This window comes from Ambystoma mexicanum, chromosome 1q (genome assembly GCF_040938575.1).
Source record: "Ambystoma mexicanum isolate Mex_15411 chromosome 1q, UKY_AmexF1_1, whole genome shotgun sequence".
Classification (NCBI taxonomy): domain Eukaryota; kingdom Metazoa; phylum Chordata; class Amphibia; order Caudata; family Ambystomatidae; genus Ambystoma; species Ambystoma mexicanum.
In genome coordinates this window covers 1,508,331,268-1,508,343,842 of record NC_090922.1, presented here as the reverse complement: position 1 = coordinate 1,508,343,842, position 12,575 = coordinate 1,508,331,268, and the positions used below count along the sequence as shown (strand labels likewise).

At 50.5% G+C, this 12,575-nt stretch overlaps 1 protein-coding gene across 13 annotated transcripts in view; it reads left to right on the top strand.

The window, feature by feature from the left end:
• The window catches only part of PTPRF (protein tyrosine phosphatase receptor type F), a 791,126-nt gene that overhangs the window by 461,847 nt on the left and 316,704 nt on the right, over positions 1 to 12,575 (top strand). For all 13 annotated transcript variants that reach the window (XM_069642415.1, XM_069642423.1, XM_069642422.1 and 10 more), the window contains one exon: positions 354 to 495. In XM_069642415.1, coding sequence (XP_069498516.1) covers positions 354 to 495 — 142 coding nt within the window. The remainder of the gene's footprint in view (positions 1 to 353; positions 496 to 12,575) is intronic.

Genomic DNA, 12,575 nt, shown 5'->3' with positions numbered 1-12,575 from the left:
CCTGTATGATCCCTGTCTGATATGGAAAACAAAGGACGGTTTTAACGTGCTCTTGGCTGAGTCCTATGTCTATAGTTGCCTGGGGACGGTTTGTTCGGCCATGGGTGCTTTGAACAGTGAATGCGTAATGTGAACCCCGGTCCTTTCTGGCATACTTAGCAAACGGCTTCCTCTATGGGTAGTGGCCCTTCTCCCTCAGTCCCTTTTCTCCTGCCCTTCACTTGAGTTGTACACATTCCTATTTTGCTTCATGTTGAGGTAATGGCACGTCCCTTCATCTCTTGAGTAAGGTGGACATCTTGCTATGTTGCGTCCTTCTTGGGTAATGGCATCTCCCTTCCTTCCTCTGACAGGTGATCGAGTTTGACGATGGCTCTGGCTCAGTTCTTCGGATTCAGCCTCTCCGGGTGCACCGGGACGAGGCGCTCTATGAATGCACGGCCACCAACAGCGTAGGGGAGATCAACAGTAATGCCAAGCTCACCGTCCTGGAAGGTAAGGAGAGCTTCATCTGCCTACATATATGGTGTGGAGTCTTGAGATGCAGAGGTCTTTCATTTGTGGAAACTAATGAAGTGAAAGCCTGGAATGACTTGTATTTGTATTTGTTTTATTTATAGAGTGCACTAGGCCCGAGGGCATCCGGGCGCGTATTTTAGTTACAACATGGTAAGGCAGACATGGCAGTACAATTTAAATTACAGTTTAAAATTACAATAGCATTTATAAACATACATATACATAATGCAGTTACGGGTGATCGGGAGAGCATAGCCTATGTACAAGAGGTGGCTAGCGCATGGGAGGTGGTTGGAAAGTAGGTGGAAGGTCTTAGGCGATTAGCCAGGCTTTAGCCAAGATTTTAAAACTGTGGAATGGCGGTTCAGATCTTAGCAAGTTAGGAAGCGAGTTCCAGAGTTTCGCTGCCATTTCTGGGAAGCTGGCTCCGCCAGATCTTTGAAGGTTGAAGCGTGGTATAGAGAGGCAGTTAGTCTGAGCAGTTCTGCGAGGTCTGTTGGTGTTGTGGGGGGTGAATCTGTTAGCTAAGGAGGGAGCTTGGTTGGATAGGCATTTATGAGTGAGAGCAAGTGTTTTCAGTGTAATTCGTTGAGGGACAGAGAGCCAGCGCAGGTTACGTCTGGTGTCTGAGATGTGTTGGTTCCTAGGGATGTTGAGAGCGGCTCTTATAGCATTGTTTTGGATGATTTGTAACTTGTTTAAGTTACATTTGGGTGTGCCCAGATAGAGGGCATTACAGTAGTCAAATTTTGACAGCACGAGAGTCCTGGCAAGTGTGACACAGTTGGCTGGTGAAAGGAAAGGGCGGCTAGCTGTAATGAGCTTACAGGTATATGCCACTGCAGAGGAAACTGCATTTTTTTGCCTTGCCAAAGATAAGGTAGAGTCGAGGTAAATCCCTAATGTTTTAGTGTCCTTGGAGGCCTTGATAGTGTTACCATCAATGATGGAGTTGAAATCAGGGGCCAGTTTGGATAGTTTTTGAGGAGAGCCGAGAATGAGGAGCCCTGTCTTCTCGTCGTTTAGACAGTCCGTGTTGCGCCATCCAGGCTTGGATGACTAGGTAGATACCATTTACAGAGAGAGAGTCGGCGACGTAGTCTCCTGAAATTGGGATGAGTATCTGGGTGTCGTCAGCATAATTAGTATGTGTGACACCCAGATAGTCCAAAATATCAAATGGAGGTTTGTGAATACGTTATACAACGTGGGGGAGACACAAGAACCTTGTGGTACCCCGTGATGCTGCTGCTAGGGGAAAGAAGACGCACATCGATCTGTTGTCCAGGAATGAACTGATCCATGCTGTGGCAGAAAAATGTGCGGCAAGTTTAAGGTTCCGGCACAGAATTTGATGATTGGCGAGATCAAAAGCTGCAGAGAGATCGAGAAGAAGTAAAGCAAGTTTACCCTTATCTCTTAAATCTTCGATCTGCGTTTTGAGGTCGATCAGGGCTGTTTCAGTTCCGTGGAGAGGCCGAAACCCAGATTGCCTTAGACCCAAAAGTTTATTAGATTCAAGATAGTCTTGAATCTGAAGGTATGCCGCCCGGTCGAGGATTTTTAGTAAGAACGGCACCGTGGTGATGGGCCTGTAATTTGTTGGTACGTTGGCATCCAAGCTTGGTTTTTTTAGGAGCGGGATAACCCAGGCATCCTTCAAATTGTCCGGTACGATCCCCGTGCTGAAGGAAGAATTGGAGAGAGTAGTGATGAATGGAGCTAGCTCGTGGGCCGCTCCCTTGATAATGAGCGCTGGACAGAGGTCCCCTTGGCCGTTAGAGGGTTTAAGGCTATTGATGGTATTTTCCACTTGAGTGGTAGATCAGGGAGAGAAGCTGAACGGAGTCAAGGAATCTGGGATAGAGTTGTTTATAGTTGGGAGAGTGTTAGGTTGCAAGTTGGATTGTAGATTGGTCTGTTTATCATTAATTTTGGTTTGGAGAGTGGCTATCTTCCCAAGGAGAGCATTTTGGATATTCGTGCACCAGGTGCTATCTTTGATGGAGGTGTCAGGTGCAGTGACAGTTGTTTCCAATTCTTTCAAGATTCTGAAGAGTTCTTTCATATTAGATTTAGCTTACTCAATACGTTTGTTTTAAGTGTCTTTTTTCAGGGTTATGAAATGCTGATGAGAAGATTTATCACATGGAGGATTCAGGTGTGTGTTCTATGTGGAGCTTGATCATGTGGAGAATTTTTTTAAAAGGCTTGATCTTGTAGAGAAGGATAAAGTGGAAACAGAAAATGTGGTAACGTGTTATGAGGAAGGTGGTATTATGGAGACTTTGTTACCCGAAGGATGCTCTTGTAGAGAATGATAGGATGGTGGCTGCCAAAGGTTAAGACCATGTTCGGCTATGGCCAGATGGATTGTCTTGTTCTTGGTTATGATTCACCAGCCCCCATCCTACCTCTGACCGACTAGGTGTTGCATGAGAAAGGTGTGGACTCGCTCCGTAGAGTACCTTTTGTGTGCTTAGCTCTCGTGGCTTCTGACCGGGTATAGGACCGATGCTGTTACAAGTACGGTGTTTCAGTACAGCTCGCCCGTACCATGGACCTGTAACTGAACCTGAAGGTAGGGAGGTTGAGTACCATCTATGCCACACTTTTCTCAAAGTAAGCAAGTTCACACATCCAGATATGAATGCGATTGATGCAATTAGCCGTCACGCAGAGCGGAGTCTGGCATGAACGCTGATTGGACACTGGTCTGGGGTTATGCGACCTAGTAGGAAGATCTGCTGGTTCGTAGAGAAAAATGTGTAATGACGACCGGAATAAAAGAAGTAATCTGTTAATCTGGGTGAATGGGTTTGAGGCCTAAAGAATATACTAAGCACTTGGATGGGAATGAAGCGAAGGTATTCATTCCCTCCGATTTTGGATATACATTTTTGATCGTATTGTGAACATTAGTGGAGATTTCGGAGCCTTGACGCTCTTTTTTTGCACTATGTAGGAGATACTCCTTGGTGTAACCCCCGGTGTCTCCCTTAGACTCTGTTTTCGGATTAGAGATTACTTCTGAAGAGCTACTTGGGTGCAAAACACCCTCCACTCTCAGATGCGCTCCTTTTAACTATGGGTTTAGAGCCTTAAAATGGAAGATAAATGTGAAGGCTTAAAGCCGCTGCCTCTTTGGTTGGCTGCTCTGAAGCCACATTATTATGTTTACATATCAAGTGTTCATTTATTTGTTGTTCCCAATTGCAAGACAGTTGAGAAGCAACATAGTATTATTGCCTAGCCAACATGTTTCGGTCCAGAGCTTCATCAGGGTAACGAAGATCTCTTTGTATGATATGGTGGCTGTTTGTACATGTATCAATCACCCACTGGCACCTTGAGCTGGTGGTGAGAGGAGAATTAGTGCTGTATCGAGGTCCCAACTAGCCCAATAAGCTGGTATTCATGCTTTGGCAGAAGCGTAGATGAGTGGTAGTTCAGGGGGTTGCCATAGCGCTGGGTTCCAGAATGAGAGTAAGGATTTAAAGCAGGATAAAGGAGGGCGGGGGGTCCGATGGCGCTAGAGGTGGAGTGTTGTGGGCAGATGCAGCTTTAAGGAAAGAAGGATCGGTGAGCAAGAGTAATCGGGGGTTTGAAAGGAAATGTTGGCCGTGACCAGCCACCAGGGCTGGGGATGGATGAGGCGGAGGTATGATGGCTGCACCTGCCGATGGACTAGTTTAGCGGCACCTGATGGAAGGAAAGTGGGATGGCAAGTTAAAGGGAGTGAGTCACCGTAGTCCAAATGGAAGGAGATGGCTGGTGAAAGCTTCAGGGTGTTGTCGTGGGTGAATGAAAGGAAATGAATTAGTCAAAGCAGCTTCAGGGGGTGACACCTTGGGCCAGGCAGGGCACCAATAGTTACACTGGACTCTATTAGAAGATATAGATTCCGGTCACAGGAGACTGTGTAAAGTGTCTAATATGTTACTCCTGCAAGAGAGAGAGAGAGAGAGCAGGCCTGCTACCACTATGAGGGTTGGATAGCACCGAGCCAGCCTTCTACCACTATGAGGATCAGGGTGGGATAGCGCAGATCCAGCCTGCTACCACTATGAGGGTCAGGGTGTGAGAGCACTGAGCCATCCTGCTACCACTATGAGGGTCAGGGTGGGATAGTGACCAGCCAGCCTGCTACCATTATGAGGGTCAGGATGGGGTAGTGCAGAGCCAGCCTGCTACCACTATGAGGATCGGGGTGGGATAGCGCTGAGTCAGCCTGCTACCACTATGAGGGTCAGGATGTGGTTGCACAGAGCCAGCCTATTACCACTGAGGGTCAGGGTGGGATAGCACTGAGTCAGCCTGCTACCACTATGAGGGTCAGGGTGGGATAGCACAGATCCAACCTGTTACCCCTATAAGGGCCAGTGATGAGCCCCACACATTCAGCTTGCTACCACTGTGAGTGCCAAATTGAGACCCCACCACACGGAGAAGATATTTTTTGAACATGAGGAATAAGCCTGTCCTCACTGTCCGCGGGGGAGTGCGGGAAGGGAATTCCAGAGGAAAAGAGAAACGTTGATTAGACAGTGTGGAGGGGTATGAGCGAGATGAGGGGTGAGGACGGGCCTAGCTCGGACATGGCAGGCAGAAGCCAGGGTTTCACGTGCCAACTGGATTTGATGCAGATCAGAAGACCAGGCACACATTGAGGCACTCATAATGGTGGAGACCTGTAGGGAATGGGGGATGGAGGACCAAGGGAAGAACCTATCGCACCCCAGCAGCTTGGCCTGGGGGCTTGGGGGGGGGCCTCTTTGGCAGTGGCCTCAGTGGGTGGGAGCTGTACTTCTCTACTTTTTTAAAATTACGTTTTAACCCCTTAAGAGGTATCTCGTCCTTGGGATTACCTCCCCAGTGCCAAGGACGAGATAGCTCGTCCTTGGCACTTAAGGGGTTAATGAAGAAGAAAATGTTAGAAGGCTTTGCATGGTGAAATACTGAAATCACCAAAAAAGGCCTTGGCACTGGGGGGGGGACCCATGGCAGTTAAAAGGTTAATGTCCTATACTTTTAGTTTAAAAAGAAACTGTTCTGAAATGGTTTTGTTTTAAAAATAAAAGTGCAGGAAGAAGTAACTTGCACTTCAGTGCACTGCATCCCTTAAACAGCAGTTGTTTGTTTTTTGCTTTTTCCCTACTGGGGATTCGAACCCAGGTCCTGCTGGATTAGCTCCAACCAGGGTCGGATTGGCCCATCTGCCACCCGGTCCGTGGCTGGGCCGAAATCATGTGTAGTCCCTGGGGGCCGGATTCTGCCCACACCTGGGCCGAATTGGGGAAAATAAAGTGACAAATATATATATTTTTAAACAAACAAAAAGCACCTGCAACAGGTATAATTCATCAAAGCAAGGTAACACGTGTTACCTTGCTTTGATGATTGATTTGCATGCATGTTGCATGCATCATTCACATGCTGCTGCAGCAGGCGGTCAACTTTGCATCAGACCTGCAGATAAACTTAACTGGTCTGCTGTTAAATCCCAGTTACCAGTTTAATGGTATCCACTTTGGAACCGGTACCTGCTGCCAGTGGAACTCTCGCGGAGTGGAGGCAAGCATCCGCTGGACTTGGCTAAATGCACAAGTTTGTGGTAAATTAGGGAATGGGATTTCGATATAATCAGTCGACAGCAAAATGATGAAGGCGCCAACAGGGGGTGCAGCGTTGGAAACTCACGTCCTTGTTGTAAAAGACCTGATGATTTAATGACGCGTTATTCTATCGCCTTCCTCAAGAGTTCGTATCCAAGAAGGCAGACGAGGCCCGCCCTGGCGCAGAATGTTACTCGTCCAGGGGGTTTTCTGGGCAAGATTGCCTGTCAAATGTAAGCCATATCTGGAGTGTGTGAGTAGGTTTGTGGCAATATTAACAACGGGAGTAGATTTGAGGCCGCGTTAAAACCCGTCTCATCCCCCTACTTTCCACGCTGCACCGTTCTGTCTGCACCCCATTTCCTGTTGTGGTATTTTCTTTGGCTATATCCGACATTATTCCTCCTGCAGTCCTGCTTCTAAGCCCTAGAATTGCAGCTTTTTTCACCCAATGTTAAGCTCCTCATTGTATCCTCCTTGCCATGCAGATCTGTGTATATCCACCAGGCCCGTGGTATGTGCGCCATTGTCTCTTCCATGCTAATAATACCGGGTACAAGTTTCTAAGCGCAAGCCCGGGATTCGAACCTGTGTTGTCACGCTAACCTGCCGGCTAACTGACTAACTCTCCTGCCTCCCAGCATGCACCAGGATCCTGCTTTCCAAGAGCCGCTAAACTCCACCCACTGAAATGAGGGCTGGATCTGAAGAAATATTACTCGCTTTCTTGTCTTTATGCAATAGTTGATTTGCAGCTGTCCTTGCACAGGTGGCATGCGGCAATCATGTCTTTTTGCCACCTATCGTGTACTTCGCCATTACCAGCCCAATCTGTCGGGTTGCGCAGACTCTTGTTGGATGCTGTGAGCTGTTAACGCTGGCCACCGTTGTAGGCCTTGCTGTGGAAATCGGCTTGATGTGTCTGCCACCCCTTTCTTTACCGGGCGCAGGCGGTGCGTATACGCGGCGTAATTGAAATTCGCACTCCTGTTGATGTGTCGAGCGAGGTAGGCCTCACTCCCCACTCCCTCCTGGGCATCTGATGGGATGAATTATGGATGAGCCGGATCCGGCAATTCTGTCTTTTTCAATTATGACCCGAAGCAGCGAAGAAACACACACTAGCCGCCACGCAGAAGGCACGGCGGAGCCAACGCAAAGAGGTTGGAATCAATAAAGTGACACGAAATCCCTCGGTAAGCTGCCAGGGCAGCCGGTGAGCGATCGGTGCACGGGCGGGGTAAGTGCAAGGCACGTACGGTGCATGGGCAAGGATATCTGTAAGCGGGTGCATTGAAGCGCAAAGGTTCCGGAACACGGCCACCTGTGCAGGGTGGTAGCAATATTGATTTTGAGATCAGTGATGGTCTTGCCCCGTTACAAGATGTGGAAGTTGGTGTAGGTCCCTCTGCACCACGGTTTGCTTGCACGTCCTCCTAGTTTTAGGTCCTAGCCCCATGGGTATTGCTCGACGAAGGCTTGTATCCACTATATCATTCGTTCGTGAGGTGCCCAGTCCAAGTCGTACTGGCTCATGGTTCTTGGTGAAGGCTCATAGCCCTAGATGTTCCGAGTACATGGGCCTTGGTGATGGTCTCTACCCCTGGATGTGCTGCTTATGGTCTTGGGAGGAGGTAAGTTTCTTGCAGAATACTGAAAAAGACTCTCCAATGCAGATGTGCCATCAAGTAGTTGATGAAGGAGCATCCAGCCAAGCTTCTCGAGCATATTGCCTTCCGGGGTCACCTTTTCACTCTCCGTGTGGTTTCTTTTAGCAACTTTCCCTCCATATTCGATGGACCCCTTAACTTTTGCTTTAAACCCTGCCCTAATTTATTTGCACTGCAGTGAAGCCTTCAACTTCACTCCACTGCGATTTTCCTCACATGTTATGGGAAACTGACTAGTCCGTTTGGTCAGTACCAGGAAACTGTTTTGCTTAGTCTTTTGACTTGGTTACTTTTTCTGGTAACTTTCTATCCTTGCACAATGCCACTTACAATGCAGTGTAATGGGGTTTCTTTTGTATGACCCTAGACTACTCTTAAAGGGTTTTTTAGATACCCAAGGTGTGCCTCGGTACAAACTGGTGGCAGCGGTTACTTTTTCCTACAGTGGCTAGTGCCCAAACAGGGCGTGCAACAAGGTTTTTTTTGTTTGTTCTTTGGCCATCTGGTCCTTTGGCCTTCTTCCTACCCAGGTCAGGAATCCTTTTATGGACATGCACTCCCCAAGGAAAGGCTTGCTTTTGGCGGGCTAGTGCATACCACGTGAGTGCGGTCCCAGGAAGCGGACTAGGACTGTCTGATCCCATCGACATGCTGGTGCCCGAGAGTCTGGTTTGCATGCTTGCCTGAAACCCACAGTGGCCCCTGATTGGAGCACTGCTGATGTGCATGTGTGGGGCAGATCCTGCCATTGGGGCGCGGAGTCTGATCACTCGCCTGACTTTGGGATACGAAGAGCAACCCTGCAGACATTCCTGCAGATCGGAGGAGGAGCCAAGTATCCTGTTGTAGCTGTGACGACTGTGGAAGACCCGTGGGCGATGCCTGAGGAGGCTTGGTGACCGAATCTGGCCAGAGTTCCCGCAGAGCCCTGTGTGGCTACCGAGCTCTGTGGACCCTCATCAGTGCTTCAACCCTCTAAACTGGTGGGAACAACTGATCACGGTGTCTTCTGATAATCGAGCAAGTTGGAGCCTTCAGAAGTGTCCCCGGACCACCCAGTGGACTGCCAAATTCCAGATTGGGCCACCACGACCGAAGCGCTGCCATTCTAGGGGTCTTCGGCTTATGCAATAAGAGTCTGCCATCAACAGGTCCCGAAAGAGGAGGCTTTCTTCAACCGCGAAAATTGTGATGCTTGGTGTCGCTGTGCAACTGTGGCCGTCCCGGTAACCTGCTTTCCTGCCCCTGGTCGAGTGTCCTGAGGAGTGCCGCAGTGGTGGTCTTGCATTGTTTGCCGCAAAATGGTTGCGACAACTTCCCATCCACGACCAGAACTCTTCTTGCACCCACAGCTCCTGGGCGCCAGTGACCAGAACCAAAGCCGAAAATCTTAGCTCAGAGTACCCTCTGGCGACCCACCAAGTCTGAAGAGAAATTGGAGTATGGGTGGTAAATTGTAGCAATACTTACCTGTCCCCCTATCTGCCTAACGTGTTGAACTTTTACACTTGTTTGGCTTTGGTACACGATGTTGCTAAAAGCACTCCAAAAGCTGGGAACTGTTTTATTCCCTAGAATACTACTTTATCTAACTTTTAAACCCATCTCCACATCTCCAGGGCCCCTCTCCTGATTTTATCCCAGCACCTAAACTAATGGAAAACCATTAAGCTTTTGGGCAAAAGGCCCCATAAAACATACGGCCGGACTTCTAAAGTTAGGATTATCAATCCCGTGGACAGTTGTTGCTAACCTAATTACTTGCCTCCTTTACAGGTATTGGGGGTGGGGTGATTGTTTTAACACCAACTACAGTAACTGTATATATGTTTTTAGTACCTAGTATTGTTCGATATTTATACCTGCCAATAGTCATTGTTCATGTGTTTTCTGGTCCTATAATGTTATTCTTCTAACGTTGACTAATTGTGGACCCCGGACCCCACTCTCTCCTGAGATTTAGCCTTGCCCTCTCTCCATGCTACCTTGATTGGTTTGGCTAAACTCCCAGAAGTTGTTCCCTGTTCACAATAACAAATGTGGCCTCCTACCCCCGTGGCAGCCCCCCCCAAGGTGTGAGAATAGGGTCCCCAGAAGAGGCTTTTGCTGAAGATCTGTTCCGTACACAATCCTCCTACAAGGCTTTGAGCTTCAGGTGTCCTTGCACATCCTCCCTAGAGGGTGCTCCTAGCATCTGGTGTCCTGGAACCTCCTGCCTAGAGGACGCTCCTAGCCTCAGGTGGCCTTGCACATCCTCCCTAGAGGATGCTCGTAGCCTCAGGTGGCCTGGCACCTCCTCCCTAGCAGATGCTCCTAGCTTCTGGTGTCCTTGTATATCCTCCCTAGAGGATGCTCCTAGCCTCAGGTGTCCTGGCACATCCCTAGAGGACGCTCCTAGTATCTGGTTTTCTGGAACCTCCTGCCTAGCGGATGATCGTAGCCTCAGGTGTCCTTGCACATTCTCCCTAGCGGATGCTCCTAGCCCCAGGTGTCGTGGTACCTCCTCCCTAGAGGACGCTCCTAGCCTCAGGTGTCCTGGAACCTCCTGCCTAGCGGATGCTCGTAGCCTCAGGTGGTCTGGCACATTCTGCCTAGCGGATTCTACTAGCATCTGATGTCCTTGGACATTCTCCCTAGAGGATGCTCCTAGCCTCAGGTGGCCTGGCACCTCCTCCCTAGCGGATGCTCCTAGCATCTGGTGTCCTGGAACCTCCTGCCTAGAGGACGCTCCTAGCCTCAGGTGGCCTTGCACATCCTCCCTAGTGGATGCTCGTAGCCTCAGGTGGCCTGGCACCTCCTCCCTAGCAGATGCTCCTAGCTTCAGGTGTCCTGGAACCTCCTGCCTAGAGGACGCTCCTAGCCTCAGGTGGCCTTGCACATCCTCCCTAGAGGACGCTCCTAGCCTCAGGTGTCCTGGAACCTCCTGCCTAGCGGATGATCGTAGCCTCAGGTGTCGTGGTACCTCCTCCCTAGAGGATGCTCGTAGCTTCAGGTGGCCTGGCACATTCGCCCTAGCGGATGCTCCTAGCTTCTAGTGTCCTTGCACGTTCTCCCTAGCGGATGCTCCTAGCCTCGGGTGGCCTGGCACATTCTCCCTAGCGGATGCTCCTAGCTTCTGGTGTCCTTGCACATTCTCCCTCGAGGATGCTCCTAGCTTCTAGTGTCCTTGCACGTTCTCCCTAGCGGATGCTCCTAGCCTCGGGTGGCCTGGCACATTCTCCCTAGCGGATGCTCCTAGCTTCTGGTGTCCTTGCACATTCTCCATCGAGGATGCTCCTAGCCTCAGGTGTCCTGGCACCTCCTGCCTAGTGGATGCTCGTAGCCTCAGGTGTCCTGGCACCTCCTCCTTAGCGGATGCTCCTAGCATCTGGTGTCCTGGAACCTCCTGTCTAGCGGATAATCGTAGCCTCAGGTGTCCTTGCACATTCTCCCTAGCGGATGCTCCTAGCCTCAGGTGTCCTGGCACCTCCTCCCTAGAGGATGCTCCTAGCTTCAGGTGGCCTGGCACATTCGCCCTAGCGGAGGTCCTTGCACATTCTCCCTAGAGGATGCTCGTAGCCTCAGGTGGCCTGTCACATTCTCCCTAGCGGATGCTCCTAGCTTCTGGTGTCCTTGGACATTCTCCCTAGCGGATGCTCCTAGCATCTGGTGTCCTGGAACCTCCTGCCTAGCAGATGATCGTAGCCTCAGGTGTCCTTGCACATTCTCCCTAGCGGATGCTCCTAGCCTCAGGTGTCCTGGCACCTCCTCCCTAGAGGATGATCCTAGCTTCAGGTGGCCTGGCACATTCGCCCTAGCGGAGATCCTTGCACATTCTCCCTAGAGGATGCTCATAGCCTCAGGTGGCCTGTCACATTCTCCCTAGCGGATGCTCCTAGCTTCTGGTGTCCTTGCACATTCTCCCTCAAGGATGCCTCCTGCCTAGTGGATGCTCGTAGCCTCGGGTGTCCTGGCACATTCTCCCTAGCGGATGCTCCTAGCCTCAGGTGTCCTGGCTCCTCCTCACTAGAAGATGCTCCTAGCTTCTGGTGTTCTTGCACATTCTCCCTCGAGGATGCTCCTAGCTTCAGGTGTCCTGGCACCTCCTGCCTAGTGGATGCTCGTAGCCTCAGGTGTCCTGGCACCTCCTGCCTAGCGGATGCTCTTAGCCTCAGGTGTCCTGGCTCCTCCTCACTAGAAGATGCTTCTGGTGTCCTTGCACATTCTCCCTCGAGGATGCTCCTAGCCTCAGGTGTCCTGGCACCTCCTGCCTAGTGGATGCTCGTAGCCTCAGGTGTCCTGGCACCTCCTGCCTAGTGGATGCTCGTAGCCTCAGGTGTCCTGGCACATTCTCCCTAGCGGATGCTCCTAGCCTCAGGTGTCCTGGCACCTCCTCACTAGAAGATGCTTCTGGTGTCCTTGCACATTCTCCCTCGAGGATGCTGCTAGCCTCAGGTGTCCTGGCACCTCCTGCCTAGTGGATGCTCCTAGCTTCTGGTGTCCTGGCACATTCTCCCTAGCGGATGCTCCTAGCCTCAGGTGTCCTGGCTCCTCCTCACTAGAAGATGCTCCTAGCTTCTGGTGTCCTTGCACATTCTCCCTCGAGGATGCTCCTAGCCTCAGGTGTCCTGGCACCTCCTGCCTAGTGGATGCTCGTAGCCTCAGGTGTCCTGGCACATTCTCCCTAGTGGATGCTCCTAGCCTCAGGTGGCCTGTCACATTCTCCCTAGCGGATGCTCCTAGCTTCTGGTGTCCTTGCACATTCTCCCTCAAGGATGCTCCTAGCCTCAGG